This window comes from Ammospiza caudacuta, chromosome Z, assembly GCF_027887145.1.
Source record: "Ammospiza caudacuta isolate bAmmCau1 chromosome Z, bAmmCau1.pri, whole genome shotgun sequence".
NCBI lineage: Eukaryota > Metazoa > Chordata > Aves > Passeriformes > Passerellidae > Ammospiza > Ammospiza caudacuta.
This window is the reverse complement of record NC_080632.1, coordinates 48582453-48605129: the sequence shown is the minus strand read 5'-3', so window position 1 is coordinate 48605129 and position 22677 is coordinate 48582453. Positions and strand designations below refer to the sequence as shown.

General features: G+C 33.7%; 1 protein-coding gene across 1 annotated transcript in view; it reads left to right on the top strand.

The window, feature by feature from the left end:
• The window catches only part of CWC27 (CWC27 spliceosome associated cyclophilin), a 95221-nt gene that overhangs the window by 55414 nt on the left and 17130 nt on the right, over positions 1 to 22677 (top strand). Inside the window, exons 11-13 of the mRNA XM_058823773.1 lie at positions 10251 to 10348; positions 19578 to 19687; positions 22458 to 22561. Coding sequence (XP_058679756.1) covers positions 10251 to 10348; positions 19578 to 19687; positions 22458 to 22561 — 312 coding nt within the window. The remainder of the gene's footprint in view (positions 1 to 10250; positions 10349 to 19577; positions 19688 to 22457; positions 22562 to 22677) is intronic.

Genomic DNA, 22677 nt, shown 5'->3' with positions numbered 1-22677 from the left:
AGGGAAGAATGTTAAAATCTATAAATGTCTAGGCCACTTGATCTATGAAAATTTTTTGGCGAAATTCTTTTTTTAATATGGTTCTTCAATGTAATTACAAATAAAATTTGTTTGTTTAACATTGCTTCTATTATAGAATTTACTATTTTGTATTGTCAGATAATATGGTAGATCAGAAAATAACTATATCTGTAGTGGCTATATTTTACAGTGTCTGATAGGATTTTATGGAAGCCATTTGGTGATCTCATCAACAACAAGTCTATTGTTTCATTACTATCAGATTCTGTGGATTTGTGATTAAATCAGCAGAATGGAGAACATGAAGGAAGTGCTGTTCACTTTGCAATCATTTCCATCTGTTAAAAATTTTTATCAGATGTTGGGAAACAGCAGGCAAATCTCAGAGCAAGTGTTTTATCCAATTTCCAAGAAATGGTGATATATAATTGGCATATATTATGTTCTTAGTTTAATCTGTCCAGTTAGATGTTTTAAATAACCTATGGTATACCAGTAGTACTAGAATATATAGAAAGCTATTTCCATCATCTCTCACATTAAATTCTTTTGAAGACTCTGATACAAAGGTGCTGATACAAATATCTCGGTGCTTAGTAATCATGAGCACTGATGACACTTTGCATAAAATGGAGAGTCAGAGTGACACTTGTAAAGAAAAATTTCCATTTGGCATATGCTGTGGTCTGAAGTGTCTTTGCCTCCATTGATGATGTAGGAATCTGCTAGTAGAATTGTCTGGCCAGTGGCCAGCCAGTACCATTGGCCTCAAAGAATTGTGAAAGGAATCCATCAGCAATACCTGTAAGGTGATTTGTAATTAGGTGATCCCAAAGCACAGAATATTCTATTTATTTTGAAATTTTTAGCCCTAGCTGTTCTAAATAGATGTTTCTGGTTTTCATGTAAATGTCAGACATACTTTTAATAATATGGAGGCTTTTTACCCCTAAGGAACTGTAGTCTGGTGTGAAAAATGAAAAATATTTTATCTTTTCTGAATTACGGAGATATTACTGAGTGTCTTCTTGCCTAGATATTAAAAGTTTGCAGTAAGTTGTGGTTTTACTACACTTTTTCATGTTTCTTCTATCTCATCTTCTTCTGCAATTAGTAATTACTTTTTTCTTCATCTTCAGGTCAGGGGTGATTTTTCATGATGGGAATAATCTTGGTCATCTTTTCTGGTGTTTCCTGTACTACTGTATTGGCAATTTTCACCTAGGATATTCTGTTTCATTTATAGTATTCCAAATGGAGTAATACTGGCTATCTGTTGTAGAGCCACTATAATAATCCTTGGTTTATTCTCCTTAATAAGTGTGCATTTTCTGTTACTGTTTTCCACAACAGATTGATAGAGTTCTTTGTTGTTCTGTTACTAGTTAAGTTCATATGTATTTTTCATGAACTTGTTCTGTTACTTTAGAGTAACAGTCCTTGTAAAGAGTAGAAGGACTTCACTCTGCAGGACCTTCTTCAGTTTTATAAGATAATTTTATTAAAATTTGTGAGAACCTGGTTTTCCATGTTCCTGGGGTAAAACCATGAGAAATCATCATATTTTTTCTGGAATTGGCTGAATTCCTGATTTTGGATCTTCTATAAATGTATTTCACTCCATTTATTCAGAGTATTTAACCTGAAGTATCAATTTAGTTATACTGAAATAAACAATATAACTGCTCATTCTTGTCTTAGTCTAGCTAATTTTTTTCACTCTGTGCTTTATTTTCAATCCACTTTTCATCCTTTTCTCTCTATTTGAAAGGCACATTGTATAGGCTTTTTGAATGTATAAAGCTGTTCATCTTATTATCCATGACTTTGTTCATCCACACCTCTACCAGTATGTTTGAATGAAATTACTGGATTAGCAAGAAAATTTAGAGACTCACTGTTCAGGCTGATTTTTACGTGAGTGAAGTCAAGTACTTGGTTAGTTACTTCAAACAGAAGCTGTCATGATGTCCACTGTGCTGTCCTTGGTCATCCCTTTTGTTCTAGAGATGCAGTGCTTGTTACTATCTCCTCATCTGGTACAACGTTGGTTTTAAGGTGAGTTAGTGAAACAGTAATTTCTGAGTTCGTTTCTGAGGATGTACTCTGGAACTTTATCACACTTAAAGTTGGTTGAAATTTACCCTTCTGATGCTTCTTCTCTCTCTCTGTTTTTGTTTCATCTTTATGTCCAAATCAGATCAAGTTCTTGGAGAGTTACTTCCTAGAATCTTCTTTTGAGAAAGCTGACACAAATCAATCATTTATCCAATCAACAGTGATTTTATTTTACTTTATTCTTCCCTTTAATCCCATGTGACCTGGTGACCTCTGGCTTCTTTTACTTTTCTTGTTTTAATTAATTCAATCATTTTAGCATTAAATTTTCAGCTGTTTCCTCTTTAAAACTCATCTTTGCCCCTTCAATACACTTTCTAACATAAAACCTTTTACAGTCTATCCTGACAGATCTAACTTTAGGCATAGAGAGACAAAATTCTTCCAAAAATTATTTTACTGCTTGCTAGTCACACTAATTAATTGCTCATCTTTCTGGTCCATTTTTTTGTGAGTTTTGCATTGCAAGCAATACTTTTGGGATTTTTTTTTGTGTACACCCTTGCTACTTCTAAAGGGTTTATTACCTTTTCTAATTTATTAGAACCTGCTTGACTTTTTGTTGAAACCATATTTCTCAGATTTCGTATCGAGTTACAGATTTGGTTTGCTTCCCTAAGATAGTAGAAAAATATAAGACAATGATCTAGATATGAAAACAAGAATATTAAAGATCCTTATTAGTGACTAATAGAAAAAACATGTTGAATTGATTTACTAAAAAAGATTCTTATAAATTGACCAGCCTATAGGTATTTCCTGAGCCATGGTAGGCTCTTCTCTAGGCTGAATATTAATGATAAAATTTATTTGGGATTAATCTGGAGGAGATGGTTAAAACTAAAGAGAGGGAAATACAGAAGAAGAACAAGAACTGCAAAATAAGCAAGAAGCTGGTCAAAAGAAAATGTAAATTATGTTGAAAGCTATTGTTTTGATTCAAATTTAAGGCTAGTTCTAATTCCAGGTTTTTCAGTAATACTTTAAATACTAAAAAAAAAAAAAACCCACCACAGTTTGTTATCAGAAGCTTGTAAATACTATAAAGCTGAAAGGTAATGCTAATGAGACAAATGCAAAATCATATGATCTCAAAAGGTTGAATGATAGAAATAGGGTGAAATTTAAGAGTCATAGAATCGTAATAAGGAACAAAACCAAATCCAGATAGACATAGCATTGGTCTGGATGAGAGATGCTGTTGGTCTCCACTTTTTCTTGTTTTGTTTAACAGTTGTTAACTATCTTGCGGTAAGCAAAGTTAGGTTTCTGTCTTAAACCGAGAAAACACAGTCTGCTATCTGTTCCAGGATCTACTGTGAACATAGAAGGTCCAGATAGTGCATAAAATCAGCCTTAATATATGATATGTGGTATATGATATATGCTTCTATACATACCCTAATGCATACTGCATTTTCTGACAGTGTAACTGGTGACTGAACAATGTAAGCAAAGAAAGTTTATAGTGAAAGCTAATACCTTTTATTAAGCAAACTGTGGAAGAAAAATAAACTAGCTGAAGAAGAGCTTGTGTGCCCTGAAACCTGTGGGGGTTTTTCCTTCTACATCTGTGTTAGTAACCATAATAAAATATATTGCCTCTGCTTTGGTATCTTTTTGGCGCAGGTTTGTACTGCATGTTCAGCTTATGGGCCCTGTTGTTTGCTGAGTTTCTCCCAGTAGAGTCAAGTGGTAACATTCTTCATCAGTTTCAGTTGTGAGAATTCACTGCACAGTATTAGGACTGCTGACATACCACATAGCTTACAGTTCAGTATGTATAATTAAAACAGAGTGCCAGTTTTCTGAAGTGTTGTGATGTGATGCACCTATTTACACTCAGGTTGATGGTAGTGAAAAGATAGTAAGAGTTGGCCATGTAGTCTTTAATAAACATGCCGGTCCTTTTAGATTTCCTCATTGAAATCTTTCCTAGGTAAAATATATAAATACTGGTGATTCATGCATAAATTAATTCAGTGCAGAAGTTTTTAACATTTTCTTTCTAAAACACAGAATCGCAGTACTGCTTGCAAACTGTAACAGCTACTGCTTAAGTCAAACACAACATTAACTGTCAGCCTTACTGTTAACACAGGTGGCCATACAGGACCCAGCAGCTGTATTAAAATGTTTCATCTATAGTTTTCCAACATCAAGACTGCTGAATATGTCTGCCACCATTTTTATATCATCATCTTATTTGAGATACAGTTGCAATACACCACTTGCAGAAAACAGACAGATATATGTCTGACTTCTACAGCAAAACCAGGCTGGCAAAGAGACAAAGTGCGTATTCCAAATCCATATTTTTTATTCTAATATTTACAGTTGTAAAATTCTTGCAGTACCAGAGATGAACAGTAATGCAATCCAGACAAAAATAAGATTCTTGAACCCTATAAAAGTCTTAGATGCACATGCCAAATGGGGAATTTGCTATCCATTCCAAGAATTGCATGTTCACAGATACCCCAAGGAGCAGAAGGGGTAATATCAGAAAAGGCTTCAAAATTGACATTGTAGAGCAGAACATTCACCTTGATTCTTTCACACATTCTGAAAGTTGTGCAAATACTACATTTTATATTGTTTTGTTTTATCATTAAGATTCTCTATTTGAAAATACTGTTTGTGTTTATGTTGGAATTGGAACTCTCAAACAGAATATCATGCAGTTTTTCAAGAGTGCCTAGCAGAAAACAAAACTATTATCTGAACAGAGATTTCTGTTTTCCTTCTCATTGTCTCTGGTATTATTAAGGTGCCTGCTTGTCAGTTCTAGAATAACCTTTCCATAAAAATCATGAGTGCTGAAAATTATCATTGACAAATATAAGAATGAGAACATGAAATGTGCTTTTAATGGAATTAATATGTTTGGGGAAAGATGTGGCTGCCTAATAGGAGGGGATTGAATCCAGGACTTCCTTCCAGGCTATTTGTTTACATGATGAAAGGATAATATTGTACTATAGCTTGGTTTTTATTTGGTTTATCTAAAATGAATTAAGATCCATCTCTGCTATGAAATTAACATGAGCAATGTTGAAGTACTTCAGTCATAATTTTATTTTATTAAGATATTACAGGATTCTGCTCATGTAAAAATTAAAATTATGTACATACTTTTATTATTTATAACATTCTAGAATATCTTTTAAAATTAATAAGAGTATTTTAGGTTGTTTTCTTTCTTCTGATATGATTACTTGGAACAGCACTTCCTAAATAATGTTACCGTCTAAGGATAACCAGTTAATAATTTTCTTTTGATGTTACTGAATGAGAAGACAGTAAAAGCAAATGGAAGGAAATTGTCTTTAAAAAAATATAAGCAATGTAATTATAATACTGAAAAAGAAAAAGGGAAAATAACGTACTATGCCATCAAAAATAATAATTTAATCATTACTACAGCACTTCCCTGAATTAATTCTTGTTTCAACTGTGACTTGCATTCTAGAAAAATGTCAGGCCCAGTGATGAAGATGCCATGATTTTTCTGTTGTTTAGTCTCTGAATAGTTCCTCGATTATAAATTTACATTTATTTCAGTAAATGCTCTAGCTGTGAGGTGATCTGTATTGTTTTGCCACCACCCAAATATTTCAGTTTTGAAAGTCTGTGGTCTTGTTTCATATTTGTTGTACCAGCATCAGTGAATGACTGTGTTCTAGGGTTACCTCAAGGAGTTTGAGCCTCTCTAAGGTCTTATATGGAGTTTAGAGATGGAGGAGTGAATACTCCAAATTGTAGGGAATTTAGAGTTTAGACTGGAGTAGGGGTAAATTTGGAAATGCATAGAATGCAAAGTTTTCCAGCACTTTGTGATTGAAATACAGCATCAAATGAATCTTAGCATCTTCTGAGATTTGTCATCATCGGATGAAAATATCTGAATTTGTCTTAAATATATGCAGCCTTTTTTTTCCCCCTAAATCACAGTGGAATAACATACTGTGCCTTTCTAGGTCTTATTTGTCTATATATAATATATTTTTTATTTTTAGAGACTTGGTATGCTTAAATAAATACAGGCATCTATGGTTTGTATACTTGCGTGCAGAAGCCTACAAGTACAGAGAGGCTTATATCTGTATGTAGAGAAGGAGGAACGGTTTTGGACTTGTGCATAGCAAGTATGGTCATATGGTCACTTATACCAAAGTCACAATTATTGTTTATTTCTGTCATCAGTTCTCTTTTCTTTTGCCAAAGTGAAGTCAAATACAGAACCTCTCTGTTTTGAATAAATTTACTGTGTAAATTCAGAAGGCCCTTAATTACTTTCAGAAAAACACCTTCAGTACATGGCACTCAAAAACAATTTTATCCATTTAACCTAAAATATTTGGCTAAATTTCCAGCTGATTTTATTTCTTATTAACTGAGTATTATTCTGATCTAAGAGACAAAAGAAAAATTTTCACTCTCTCTCTCTCTCTATATATATATTAGAAAGTTGAAGCGTGGAATATATGTTATTAAGATGGTAACAGCAGAAAATAACCTTCATGTCTCTGGAGGCCCCACTGCTTTGATGCAACCCAGGACACAGCTAGCTTTCTGGGCTTAGAATGCACACTGATGGGTCATATTCATGTTCTCATCCATGAGCACCTCCCAGTCCTTCTCAGGAGGGCTGTTCTCAAACATTTCCTCCCTCATCTTTTAAGTTTAAACATTTTCAGATAACAGGGCTTGCTAACTTAAGTGTAAGAACTTTGGTGAGAATATAATGCTTTCTGGTTTATTAGTGTTAATTTTAATAAAAGCTAGAAAGCTAGAAGAATTCAAAGAACAGAACTATTGTTTCATCGTGATAGGTATGATACAGAGAAATGAGGGAAAGTTAGCCTTCCTTCTCTCCTAACCAGGTGTAAGAGAATGGTTTTGTACATTCTTCAGAAGAAAAAGAAATTACCAAAGTTAAAATTAATGCAAGTTAGTGTGATTTTGTAGGTAGTAGATAACTGGAGGCAGGAAATTAGATGATACAAGTTCAGAAAGTGTTGGTTTAGAGAAATAACTGAACTTCTGCAATGTTTATAGTACAGGTAATTTTATATCAATCATTTATTTGAAAGCCAGTGACATTCTTATTTTTATTTTTCAGAAATCCTCATGAGAAATTAATAGAGTACATGTCAACAGAATATTACAAATAATTTGAATTTAATACCTAAGTTGGCACAATACAATAAAAATATCCTTGTAATATAACTAAATGCTATGTTTTATAGCTGAAAATCAAAAATGCAGATTGTAGCTGCAGGACAGTACAACAGCTGAATGACATTTTGGAAAGAAATTACCAAGAAGAGGTGAATTGAGAGTCATTGTGGAAAATGAGTGCTCAGTGCAGTGTTGGCCTTATGCTGCTATTTGAGTTAGGAACGGAGTGCACCAACAGCAGAGAGTTGCAAGAAAGCTGAAACCCCTCGGTATATCTGATTCTGAATTCCATCTTGAGAAGGACTAAGGAAATACTGCTGGGAGTTCTGGATTAGACAGATGTGATTAAAGTGAATATTAGGAGAACATTCTTTTAAAAAGAGCTCTTTAAAAAGAGTATGAATTAATCTGCTAAAGAGATGCCAGAGTGGTGACCATAATTAACAATGTAGAGTTTTTGTTTCTTGATTGTGCATTCAGAATAGTTTACTAGGAAAGCTGATGCCATCGCCATACATGGTGTCTTCAGGATGCAACTAGATTTCAGCAGAAAGCTACCTAAGTACTCATAGTTCTTAACATATGGAGTTCCTATCAGTTCACCCTTCACAGTCCTATCAAACCAAGGCACAGCTGAACCAGAAATTCAATTGGAATATAAAATCATTTTATTGTTCTCAGTGGAATCTGAAAATTCTGGTGTTACGAACCAGTTGACTAGATCCTAAATCTTCTGCAGAGGAAGATTTCATCTGCTCTGGCACTATCTCTGCATGTAGAGAGTAGAAGTTTCCAAGCTGCAGAAACTTGGAAAAAGAGGAAGAAGCAGGAAGCAAGAGGAAGGGGAGAGCCTGCTGTAGCTGTGGAATCAAGGGAGCAATGAGACAACGATAGAGCAGAGAGGTGTGCTTTTATAGCAACAGAAGCTTCCAGGGATAGCAGGAACTTACATAATTGATTACAAAGTGACAGCTATGTTATGTGAAACCTGAATGCAAATTTACTGCATCCAAAGACCTAGGCCTCAAAGATGAAATGATTGCAATTCTCACCAACCTGATTTGGCAGTCACCTAGAAATAAAAAAATATGCTTAGTGTGGAGTCTGTAAAGAGCCAAGTATCAAAGTTGTTTATTGACCTAGTACTGATCATAGAAAGGTCTTGAATAAATATTTTAGAGTTAGACTTTCTGTGTTCGGTACAAAAACCTCTTTCTGCTGGGGTAAAAGAGGATGTGGGGGGCTGAATAATAGTCACTAGCTAGTTCATTGTTCATGCTGCAGTAGTGTTTAGCTAACAAGGAGAAAGAGTAAGTGTGTCCCCCTTACAGAAAACTTTTGATGTGCTAGACTGTCATTCCCAAGTGCCATTTATAACCCACTCTCTCTGTGTTGCTGTCACTGTCTGTCACTCTAAATATTTTAAACATATAACCTTTTATTGATGTGTGTTGTTCCTACTGTGCAACTTCAATAAGAAAATGTTGCAGTATACTGTAATAGTATTTTAATGCAGCTTTTTACAGTTTTACCCTCAATTTGTAGAAAAGCAATGGAGATACTTGGATCAAAAATCTCTCTTTATCCCTTTTTTCCCCCTATGATTTTCTTTTCAGGTAGAAAAGTAGAACTGTAGTTTTTTGTAAAAGCTGTTAATCTTGCTTAGTGCAGCTTCTGCCATGCTCTTGAAAATAAAGACCTCCTGATGTGGTTGGCTGAATACAGTGATAGTCTGTTTTTACAGTGATAGTCTGTCTTCCTTGCTAGTGTTTTTTGCAAGTGCTTTTTGCATGTGCTTTTCTGTATTTGTGCATATATACAAATGACAGTGAAAATCAAAAGTAGTCATCAGTTTCGAGTCTTTTGCTTAGAAAAGGTTGTAGTCTGTAGTGGTATTACAGATGAAAATTAAGGTGCATAAAACAAGTGCAGGGGGAAAATGCTTGCATGTCACATTCCTGCATTGTAATAATACCTGCAGTTCATTGATTGTGATGAAATTTAAATCAAGAACCTAATTTAAAGCTAAAAAATTTTAAAGTGCAAAATACAAATTCTAACATCAGAATAATTTGAATTAATTATCAGTTCTTTTGCACAGGTAACCATTAGATAGTTGCAAATTGGCAAGAGCTGAAATAAAATTTAAATTCAATTTACAGAACAGCTTTTTTTGCATTGAGGGAGATTAAGAAGTAGTTGCCCAGAGACTTTTTGAAGTCTTCATTTTTGGGTATTCAAAACCTGACTGGACAGTGCTCTCAGCATCCTCCTGTATTGGGCCCTCAACTGAACAAAGAACCTGGACTGTTTGATCTTCAGAGGTCCTTTAAAAATTGTGATTCTATAAAGAAAAATATTTAATTTGATATTGGCACAATGATTTGAAAATTTTAGTTTCTTTTTTCTAGTGTTATCCCAGTAGGTATTTGTAGAATGAAATTAATGTTCATATCTAATAATATATACTTATATACATTTCATGTCTTTGTCAATGAACAACTTGCTTGCAACTTGCATTGCTTGTCCAGCCAAAAATCCAGGAAAAATACCAGGATTTATTACTTGAGCGAACTAAATTTTATAACACATGCAATATTTATTTGTCAGTACCTCTGTTTCAGATTTCGTGTGCTTCTCATGGCTAAGTAGAATGTTAAAATTCAAATAGTATTCATTTCCTTAACATATTTCTAGTGGGGTCTTTAGGTAAGATGTCTGTTAATGTCCTTTTGTTATCACTGCTAATGAAAATATGGACTTTCTGAGGTCCTAAGTGATTTTTAAGCCATGTTCTTAGCATCAGTGAGTCCGTACTTTCCCTTTGTTTGTATCAAAAATCTACTGCCCATTAACTTTGACTCTCTTTCTTCTGAGTAGTTGTATATCTTAGAAGATTATATTCCTATAAATGTTTCTCTTTCCAGTGAGGAGCTACGGAAGGAAGCCCGACAGCTGAAACGAGAACTGCTGGAAGCAAAGCACAAAAAAGAAGAAAGAGCTTTAAGACCTAAAGAGAAAGAAGGTAAGAGGTTTTGTGTACATCTCCAGTTAACATTCTGGTTTTAAAGGGTTTTTTTGGTTTTGTGTTTTATAAATGTGTATAAATGTGGAATATTGTTGAAATGTAGATATTTTTCTTTTCTTAGGGATGGTAGTAATGTAATGATGCCAGTATGTAAGGAAGTTGTATAGATAGCATTTTTTCTCAAATCATGTAGTATTTCTCCTTCTAAGTGTTCATTAGTTACATCCATACTGTGGCCTCTTGACTTGCAGGGTCTTTTTGCCTTTCTGACTTGGAAAGGTTCTTAAATGCAGATGGCTAACTTTGAACTCAAAGCTACTGACTTCAAATTTCATGTGTCATAAGATACTGATAGAACTCAAATTCACAAAGTTACTATCATATTTATTTGCCTTGATAAAATGGCATCTTCAACAGCCCTCTTCATTGTCAGACCATTTTTATATTCTGTTTCTTTTAAAATGTGAATAAACTATGTTTATAATAGCATGTAAAGTGCACATTTTAGTCCAGGAGGATGAAACACCCTTAATTAGCCAAACTGAGGAAACAAATAAGTGTCTTTAAACACTGTGGGGTTGCGAGACACGCTTTTAGAGTGGATTCTTAATTCAGTTCTCAATACCATAGAAATATGAAAGAAAATATTAAAACATTTTTTTCAAAATTCAGATAACACACAATTTGCAAGAGTGGTATAAAAGATAACATAATTTTTAGAAAAAATTGTGCACTCTCTTAATAACAGGTGAGCTTGGTCAGCATTTTGACAAAGTAAAAAAATACATTATCATGAATTTGTATATGAAATCTGGCACCAAATGTTAAGAATTGCTGACTCTGAAAATGTTCTAGTAATCACTGGAATATAAGCTCTCACTGGCAAAATAATGAGTGCTGTCACTAGCCTTGTAAAAAAAGAACTGTGAGTAGGGTTATTGCAAAGGTAAAGTGTTGTCCTTTTGAACATATATGATAAATTATCTTGAATAGTGCCATGTATGGCAGTTCTTACACTATTGCTTTAACTTCTCCCTGTTCTGGTACCAGTCAGTGGGCTTTGTTATTTGAGGAAATTCACCTTTACAGTGGCAGAATAAAGTAGTACTTGGGCAATAGTTACTACTATGGTACAATTTGGAAGGATATCTTCTATTCAAGCAAAGGGAGCTTATATACCAGGGTTGGTGTGGAGGCTTCTATTTTCTTTGAAATAAATAGCAGGCAGGACATAAATCAGTTGAAAATCTGCAGGTTACAGCTAATGGTACAAATAATCTTGAATAATCTTAGCTTTCCTTTTTGTGATAGGAAGGGGTCTGTTCCAGTACCTGTTGAAAAAGATGGATGGCAGGAAAAAACCTATTGACCTAGTCAGTGGAGTACCTAACTAAAAAATCTTTAAAATAAACATGTTCTAAAATTTAAGGCAAAATTAAAAGGATGTTAAATGAGATGCAAGTAGTAAAGGATAAAATTATTAATGAAAATGTAGTGAAAGATTTCAGGTTTGTACTAGAAAATGAACTGAACATGAATTTACGCTCTGATGTGGCTGTCACTGTGTGGTTTTTGCTACAAGTGCAGTACCTGTGAAAGGGTGGTTGTACTATTGCACTCAGTTCCAAGTATTGTACCACCAAAAAGGATAATGAACAAGTCAATTAAAATGGAAAAGACCACACAAAACTAGCAGAACATTATTTGGACAAATTTATTAGAAGATACTTGAAGATATGTGTAATTTATGTAGGGAGGGAGATAGAAGGGTGAAATCTCAAGTCAAAGGAATGAAGCATACCATTATTGTGAAACAGAATTTACAACTGAAGAATAATAGAATAGACTTTAGAAAAACTTTATCCTTAATATAATGAACTCTGACAGAAGTGTTGTACCAAATTTTGCCCCAAAGTTAAAAGCACTTAGTCATTTTATATTTATTGGCCTGAATTTTCATCGGTACAGTAGAGATATCAACATGGAAGACAGTTTGCTAAACATACAATAGTTTACCTGTTCCACATTAGTTTACATATGAGAAATTATACATATTTTAAAAGTACTTCTATCAGGAAATTGATGTTTAAGTAGCAGCCAATTTCTCCATTGTTCTCTGCCTACCCTATTAGGAAATTCGGGATGGGGAGTTGTCATGCTGTATCAGGTGTACCTGTGCAGATGGTGCAGACACTTGCATTGCGTCTGCCTATGCTTTAAGCTGGCTGCATTAGGAAGAAATGTTAGTTCACAGGCTATGTAACCACATTAGTGTGATTCTGTGCTTAATTAATAAACATTACATCACAGCCAGAACTTGCAGCCATAGTGGGAGAATTTCACTGAAGATCACAGAACAGTGAGAATAAGGCTTAGGTCATACTGGACAACATTGAGTTTTGTTCTGAGAGGATGCTAAGGAAGGGTCAGCAGCATGAAACATCTATTTTAAGTTTACTGCACAGATCTTTATTAGTACTGGCATCATATTTAGTATCACTTCTTCAAATTGTTCATATTATACTTACCTAATATTTTTCTTTATTTGGAGATTAGATTAATTAAGAAGGACTGTGGAGTGAAAATTTAAATGTTTACATTGTTTCAAGAGGTCAGAGAAAAAAAATAATTCCCTCTGTACATGTTTGATTATAACCAGTCTTCCAATTGGTGAATAGTATTGTTGACTATGCCAGACTGCTGTCAAGACCTTACTTTAGATAAGATGTTTTTCTTTTATGTGACGTTTGTTGTAGTGATGCCAGAAATTACATCAAACACTATCATTTGAGAGCTGAATTAGTTCAACATTTTGAAGTACTTGGTCAAATATTCAAAAAAGATCTTTTTGAATTTTCAAAGTTCTGTAGAGTAAACCTGGGAATGTACTTCAGTGAAATCTGCTTCAGACAAACAGCATCTGTCCAGTTAATTACATGTTGGTTTTAAACACTAGAAGTATTTAGAAAGTAATATTTTAGTTTTTCTTGTTAGGACATTTTTGTAAATGGACAAATAATCTGTTGACTATGAAATTTAATTGTCATACATGAGAAAACAGAAATGCTGTAAAATACTGTCTGAGTAGGAAAACCTTAAAACTAATGTGAAAACCAACATTCAAGGATAAGAGTTCTACTGAGGCATCTAGTGTTGAGGCATTTTCTCTTTGTTTTTTATTGTGATACGGTAATCAAATTATTAAAATGTTTAGAAAATTCTCAAAATCAAGTGCTCCAGTGTAACATTATGTTTTATTTCTGTTTTATTTTACAGTCTGGATAATATCAGGGGCACTCAAAGAATTAAGCCCTTTCTTACATGGAAAGATACTTTCTTGAAGTCTGGGACTTTAACAGAATTTTGAAAATAACAAAATCCAAATTTTGATGGTTTGGGAACTTTGCAGCACAAATGCTTTAAGTCTGGAGGTTTTTTTTCAGTATACACAGTAGAGCTGCATTGTACAAAGTATTCATCTGTCATTTTTGCAAAACTTTGTTTTCTCCCACTGTTCACATTTTTTATTACATTTAATCTCCTAATACCCAGAATCCCTGTGCAGTCCCCTTCCTGCTACTTTTTTCTGTTTGTCTCTCTGTCTGCAGAAGAAAAGAGGCCAAAACCTCACTGTATACCAGCTTTGATTTTAGTAATAATCTTGAGCAAGTACTCAAAATCCACCAACATTTGAAAATTAACTGTATTTTAGACTAGGACCGTGTGCCTGCCAAGGTTCAGAAAGCATTTACTAGAAACTTGTAGTTCACACTGTTTTGCAAATCTGCTCTGGTCTTTCAGATAAGTGTTTTGAACCTCTAGGAATTACTTGTAAAATTTTAGTGTTTGAGTTCACTGATGAACTAGTAACTTTGTTCTAGAGCTGTTGCTTTGTTCACTGTAGCAAACTGAAAATCTAGTAATCAGCCCAACCATGGAAGCTCATTCTGTAAGCAAATCTATTCAATTGCTCACAGTTGCTAAATATTTCCTGACTCTTACCTAACTTCTTGGCAAACAGTGGCTCTTTAGAATCTTAGGCAGGCCAGAGCTATAGCGACATTAACTAAACAGTTCTTGAAGAGGCAAAGAAAACCTAAGTGAAAACAAGTAGAGCTGGTCCTAAATACAAGAGAGTATGTTACCAGTTCTCTCAAGCATAAAATTATTTCATGTTGTTCTTCTGATATATTTTTTACACTACTTTACACTGAGCTGTATTTTAATACGTAATATTTAAAGTAACTGTATTTCAAATACGTAATATTTAAAGCTGTAATAATTTTTTTTCCTAATTCTGGAAGAAGTGAGTTATTTGTTTCGGTTATTAATTATCCAAAGTGTCTCTAATTTCTGTATTTGTAACTTCTGATAGGAATTCTATTTTAATTCCTGAAATATTATGGCATATTGGAATTTCTTTTATAATTTGTGAGGATTTTATTTGGTTTGGAGCAAAAACAACTTCTCTTTTTTAAGATCTCAGTCTCAGTAAGATTTTTAAATGACTACTGCATACCCTTACAATTCCAAAAGAATGCAATATAAACTGAATATTGATGAGCTGAAAGTGGAGTATACTGAAGTAATACAGGAAAGTGTTTTAAGTCTCTTATTTTAATTCACCAAAACATTCAATCATAATTACTTTCTCTTCAAACAAAAAGTTTTTGAGGATTTTTTGATCCTTTGGTATTTAGTCTAGCTATGCCATGCATTTTTTGGAATTTCTGTCCAGTAGGTATTTTATCATATGAAATGTGTCATCTGAGTTGCTAAAGAGTACATTTTGGATACTGAGGAAAATTTATGGGCCCGCTACATTTCAAACATACACAAACCCTGCTGAATAAACTGGGATGCATTTTTATATGCACATCTTTGTACATTTTTCTTGTTATCTTACCTCAGTTCTGCATAAAGTCATGATTACATATTAAAATTTCATTACAATAGTTAATGGGATTGCTTTAGCATATCCAGAATGTTTTGTAATGTTAAATACATAAGTGTGTGTAAATATCTTCATGCTAGCTGTATCTCATCAAAGAAAAATCATAAGTCTTCCATTGATCCTTTTCAATGCTATAGGCTCTTGGTTTTTTATGGTTACATTAAATCTTCAGAATCAGGATGTTTTTGTCTGCCAAAATATGTATTTTTTTTCTACCCTTCATGTGCGTTTCTGGTAATACTTTCACCAAATCAAGTTTGCTTCATTTTCTAACAAGGGTTTTATGCACAGCTTCATTGTCTCTTTCTTAAAAGGAAATAAAATCTGTAGAGTTTCCTACAGATTCCAAGTACAAGAACAGTAATTACTACAAGGTGGTTTTCTTAAAAGAGTTTGTACTGTGGAAAATTACTCTCAGATCTGCATTTGTGTCAAATTGTACCCTATCTGTGCCACAATTGGTGGACTTGTTATGGCAAAGTTACACTACCTCCAGTGCTAGGAATGGAGCCCAGTCTTCAAGATCAATACCAATGTGAGCATAAGCAGTGATCATGCTGTTCTGATCTACCACAGGCAGCTGAATTAGGATTCATATTTCTTGGTTTCATTTAGTGGAGGATAAAATTGCTGTTTTGAAAATGCAATACTTCTGATACATCTTCTGTTGAGTGTTTGTTATGCTGTTAAATGTACCAGATGCTTTAGGAATTAAGCTTAAAATTACCAAGCTTTCTTTTTTTCTGCTTCACTTCTTATTAGGAACTGATCATTCCTAAACTATCCACTCACTTCAGTTCAATGCCATTGGATTGAGTTTTGCCTTTGTTGTACTTCTGCCATTTGTTAGTTAAAAATGGACATCATTTGAACTGTTCTTGTTTTAAGTGTGAGCAAAATAATGTCTTTCATATTTTTTTTAATCAGTATCTTCCTTTCTGCTTTAAAGACTTTAGAATTTCCCTCTTAGTTTCAGACTATCACTGTAAACCATGTCCCAAACCCAAAGTTTAAGTTAGATTACATCATCATGTTGGCATGGACTGGCCATAATTTCAGGATAGAAGAATCTGTCTGAAAGAAATTATTTGGAGACAGTAAGATGAAGACTTTCTTGGTGGTAACAAGCTAGCTTACATAAATAGCTAATTACTTATAAATTCTTTTGAATGTAGGATGAAATGTATTTTCAATAAGGAACATGATCTGTTTTCTTTTTTTTTTGCTCACCTTCCCTCCTGATGGAATATGTACAACAGCTTGTTCAAACTAAAGAAGAAATTATTTTCTTCGTGCTATTTACACTTTGTGGTGAGATCCTACTAGGGAACAAGATTCCTGTAACTTAAATTATCTTCTGCACCTTGTGGTACCTAAATTGAATTTAATTGTTCTTTTACTTTTGTGTATCCATGCCATTTTTCATTAATTTTTGTCTAAATAAATCCTCTTAGATTAAGGAGATTAATATCAAAGTCATGATCCTTGTATTTTTGCTGAATGAGCAAGCTGGACGTAAATTTGTCAAGCTTGATATGAATGTCAAGTCCATCATACAGTGCTGTTGTTCCTCTTATTTTCAATTCAGCTGCAAAACACTTGCAGGGAGTCTGGGTTGCAAACTGGGAGATATGAAGTAGTAGACAGCAATCTACTCTTACATTTAAAAAGGTTTCTTCTTACCACGTCACTCTCTTCTGGACTTTTTTCCTTGGTTGCTAGTTACCAGTCAGACACAAAGTTTGTCAAATAATTCCTGCTTATCAAAAACTGAATATATAATTTCTGTTAAAAAGCACTCTGTAGTTTTATAATCATTGGAGTCTTCAAGTTTAAAATATTAATAACTGATTGGCTTAGAGGCTCTTGAAGGTCCTTCCTGTTTTGTTGCTTGCTTTAAATGGTGTGTGATAGGTTGTAGGACTTAATGAAGAAATACAAGCATGTTTTGAAGTAATTTTAATGAAAGTTGGAAACTATGATGTGTACAAGGGCACAGCTCTTTTGGTTGAGTCACTCTGAAGTTAGTTCAAGTGGATCTGATTAGCTTTTGTCTGAGTTATGAAAAGGCTTTCCTAGGAGGCAGAGAGCATGAAGTTGAGGATTAGAAAGCCTCTGACAGGCAAAGACCCAAGAAACAATAATACCAAAAGAAGGCTTTAACTGAAATTTAAATTACTTGTATTAACAGTACGTGGCACACATAGGAGTGTGATAAAAACACACAAACACCCAGCTTCAGGGGAATTTCACCCATTTTGTATAAGAATTGTATTTGAGCTGCACTACATTAAATTAAATTTTAGTCAAAAGATCTATATGACTAAGGACCACATCTTTAAATTCAGAATATGTATGGGTGGATTTAAGGTTTAAATGTTCGTGGCCAGTTTGTTCGTGGCCTGGCATTTTCAAACATGCTCAAGAACGATCTTCTCAGTTCTTTTGCTTATCATAGATGGGCAATTATATTCATCATGGGGTAAATGTGCTTCCCTTCAAAGCACTCATTTAGCTAAATGTCACCTGAAAGGTTGTTTTTTATATGGAAGCTGATGGGTTTTTACTTCAATTTATTTATCTAGGGGCTAAATGTTAGTAAAAGAAGATATTATGTTGTTTCCAGGGAGTCAACACTTTGAATACATGCATTTATGCTAAAACTAATGCATTATTTTGACTAGGGGTTGGTCTTGAATTAAGAACAAGATTTTTAATTAGTAGAAGAAAATGACATAATAAGGGGAAATACTGAGCTTTTTAATTTTATGTGGTAGTTTTTTTGTGAACTTCTGTTCTCCTCAATTCATCTGATAGTATGCTGCATAAGATTTTATGGCAGATTTTAATTCATTCAGGCAGCTGTTTAATCATCACTAAATGTGTGTGTGTATGCATTTATCTATTTTGGTCATTCTGGAAGGTGGATTTTTCTTTCTTTGTCTCACTGCTACCTGTCATACTTTTTTCATGATTATATCCAACATATCAACTGGAAATCAGCGAAAAAAACCCCAGCTCTGAATGGTATTAAGTATGTTTGATCATTTTCCCTGGTACCTGTTAAATACAATGTAGAAAGCGTTTAAATGTTTTTCAAATGCAATGTAGAAATTAAGATTAAAGGAAATAAGATATTTTATTTGTAGAATTTAAGCCATTATTTTATATGTAGATATATAATTACAAATTTATTTTGTTTTATTACAAATGGCTGTGTTTATAAACTTCATAGAAAACTTGAGTTGCAAGAGAAATTTAGTTTGGAATCAGAAACTTTTTCTGTATAGCTGTCGGCAGCCATCTAAAGAACCTGATAACAACAAATTCATTTAGATTTGCAGTTCACCAGGCCATAAATCCTGAAATTTCTTGAAACAGTTTTCTCCAAAAATGTTTTTATTTGCAAATGTTCATCATTTGCAATGAACTTCCAGGAGGTTTAATCTTCTGTTTGTTACCAGGAATAGCAATTCTGTAAATATAAGTTCATAAATTTTAAGTATACTAAATCAGCATGTACAATGTCTTAATGCTGTTCAAGAAGAAATTAATGTGAAAGTATGATATTGATCAATTTTCCAGTTGAGTTTTTTTCCCATTAAACTACTAATGAATAATTTATTAATTAATAATATAATGGGACAGTGCATACTCTGCAGTACAGACTCTGTTAAAAAAGATAAAGTAGCTCTTGACTCATCCATATATCGCTTTATAAGGAATAGTTTTATTCCTGAAGAGTTATATAAAAAAGAGCTTATTCCTGATTAACAACATGGACTCTGTTAAGAATTTAAATGTTACTGAGTTTTTTCTGTATTGCAAAATCAAGGACTTGATTTGTGGCTACTTCAGCCTACAAAAGAGGAAAACTATGACATTTTCTATAAATTGTATTTGTTTACTTTTGAACAAATAGTCACAGAATATTAATACACATAGCATTTCAACTGCTACAAGATCTTCAGAAATTAAGGTCATCTGGTTAAAGGAATTTCAACAGTTTTCATCAGTGGTTTTATTTCTGTTATCCTGCTTTCTCTGGCTCCATAGTAAAATATAATTGAAACAAAAATCTTTTGACTCATTCTCTGCCCAGTGCAGTGTTGTGTTTTTCATTTCAGCAAGCAGCAAATCATTCTACTGCTGAGAAAGCAGTACAACTGAAATGTTTTATGGGAGTGTTTTGCTTGGTATTTTATCTCCAAAAAGACACTAAATCATGGAACCAACCTAAATTTGTTTAACCAAATATGTTTCCTTATTCAGAGGAGGAACCTGCTCCAAACAGTGTTGTTGAAGAATACCTTCAAGAGAAGAGAAAATATGAAGACAAGCGAAAGCAGCAGCCAAAGAAGGGAGTTTCCCGTGAAGATCAGGTAATGATAGCCTGGGCAACAAAAATCCAGAAAATTACTTATGTTCATTTTTGAATGTTTATCTCTTCATTTGTATAAAAGCAGAATTTAAAAGTCTGTCATTTCATTTTCTATTGAAAGAAAGTTATTATTTATAAAAATAGGTATTTTTATTACCCAGGTAGACAGGCAAATGAATTTTCACTGTGTGTTTGAAAGGGCTCCCAGTTTAGTTGCTAAAATCTTCTGAAAGGAAATGCTAGTCATGAAGAGGTGTCCTTGATTACATTTTTAAGAATTCCCATTTCTTCACCTTATGCTTTCCTTGCTATAAGATAACACTGGGACAGAAGTTTACATATTTGGCATTTGGTTTTTAACATTTTAAATTACAGTTTAAAAATATTAAACTCATCAATACTTCTTGTTGTGAAATGAAAGAAATGGTTTATAAGCACTGTGAAAACAGATGCTGTTTTAAATACAATTATTATTCAAAATTAGTTAGTATGTCTGTAGGCTCTAGTAAGCAAATATGAGCAAAGTAAGGTTTGCTTTACAAAGGCATTTGTTTTTTCTAAAATAGGAAAGTCTGAAATGGCTAAATATATGAAACTGCCTATGAAATGGAAATACCATCAACATAAAATCTGTGCTGTACATCAAACACATAGGTTTGTAAGTGCAAGTCAGTTCAGCTACAAAGATGTTCCTGTTCACGTGTTGAATCTAGAAGAGATTGGAAACTTGAGGCTTAGTAAGTTCAAAGCAGCATTTGGCAAACCTTTATATATGCAGCAAGCTGATTTAGCCCTAAACTAAAAAGTTTATGGAAACTTTGTATATTCAAAATCCCATTATCTTTGAATCAAAGAGTACTAAAGCTCTGTTGGCAGTGAGGATCAAGGGACTTAAAACCATCTCTAATGAATTTATATCAGCCCTGTCCTGGACATCACCAGAAAACAAGATGAGATTATAGGGATATGTATTCTAAGAGATCTTAATTTTTATTTACGTAACTCTGCTGGCAACAATTCAACAATAATTAATCAAGTTCTTTGTAATCCATTTCACTTATGGAGAACCTCTTCTTGTCTCACACCCATTGTAACTTATTCTACAGTACAATAGCATTTTCCATCCTCAGTGCAATAATTAAGGAAGAGGGAGAAAAGGTATCTTTCTCTAAAATACTAGATAATAGCCCTCCTATTCAGCTAGGGTCAAATTATAAAGTTATTCAAAGCACAGTATAGCATCTAGTGACTCATTGCAAAACATACCTACTAAGATATTTCAAAATTATTTCTGTCATCAGGTCTATTCGCAGGAATGCTGTCACCAGAGAAAATTAGACAGGACACAAGGAATGTGGCTTTTTTTTGGTCACAGTTTCATATTTAAAGGGTCAGTTTAAGTTTGTTTCTTTCTTATGACCTCAGCAAAGATTTGCTGTCTCAGGTGTTGCAAGTACAGTGTTTGTTTACAATAGTATGGAAAGCTATAGAACTAGAATGATTTGCGGGCCCAAATATCCTCAAAACTTTCCACTTTCTCACCTTAAACAGAAGAATAGACAAAAAAATAAAGAAAGTAAATGCAAAAAAAGTCCTCCAAAATCTGCCCTTGGCAGTGCAAAAATACGTTTTTGAAAGAATTCAAAAGCCAGGAAACTCCTCAAGTTAAGATTGCTCCCAGAAGGAAATTTGATTCCAGTGAACACTTCTGGTATTTCCTATTTCTGTTTTCTATTCTTGTTTAGTTTTTATTCTTTTAAATTTGAAAAACTTGACCAAACAAAACTACACAGCCATACAGAGGTGTTTTACAACATAGGTTGCCAACCTATCACCTACAAATCAAATGTAGCCTGCCGTAAATTCAGTTAGGCACTTACTCCCTGATGCTTTCCTTTTCAGGAATGTCTCAAATATCAGAAAAAAAAAAAAAAAAAGCTGTGGACTGTGCAAATTATTCATAAGCTCTCTGCCTTTTTTTGAAGAGCCCCCCCCTGTACCATCACAAGGCTCAGACATATGACTTGTATAATCAAACTTCCATTTGAGATGATCAGAAACAAGAACTATGGTATGACCTTCAGGTGTCATCTGAGATTTGGTGACCTCATTGTCCCTGAAAGATCAGGCAATGTCCGTTTGAGAATAAAACAGCAGATTTAAATGAGTATGAGCTTTATATATACAGCATAAGAAACTGTATCTGCAGAATTATTTAAGCTGGTTCATTTTTTTAGAGAAAAACATTGAGTTTTTTCAATGTCCACATATAATTTAAAAGATCATCAACAGAAAGTATATGAGTATCAGTTAAACTGGGTCTTCAAGGCTTGAATGGTTTGTAATTTATACAGTAGATTACTTTAAAATAGGACAGTAGCATATCCAAAAAGTAAAATTCATTGTTGGCAGTGTTATTTATTCAGCTGTTTTATTCTCTAGGTAGCTACAAGTATTTGTTCCTTAAATATTCCTTTTCATTTCACTAGATGGTGAGAGAAGTATTTTTTCACACCTGACAGGCACCTCCCTGCTTCTCTTGTTGCCTCAGCATTGCCTGCCCACTCACTCATCAGGGCTTTCCTTGCAGTCCCGCTCTCACACCCGCCATCGCCTCTTGCTCTCTCACTTGGCTCTCTAAAGTGTTTCTTCCAAATTCATAGGAAACATCACTCTCATTGTACTTCTCCTCAAAAATAATAAAAATGTTGTATATGCCTGTTGGTGTGTAGAAATATACAATTTCTCTAAAACCATGTGTTTAATTTCAGACACTGGCCTTGTTAGACCGATTTAAAACAAAGTTAACCCAGGCAATTGAAGAGACTCCTGAAAATGAGCTGTCTGAACCTGATGTAGATAATGACGAAGGATGGTAAGTTTTTTTCCTTTGGGTTTCTGTGTTTACCAATACAAATCCTGCTGTACTAACATAGTGACACTGGTATGCATACATTTGAGTAGCAGAAAACACTGAATGTGAAGGCAGCT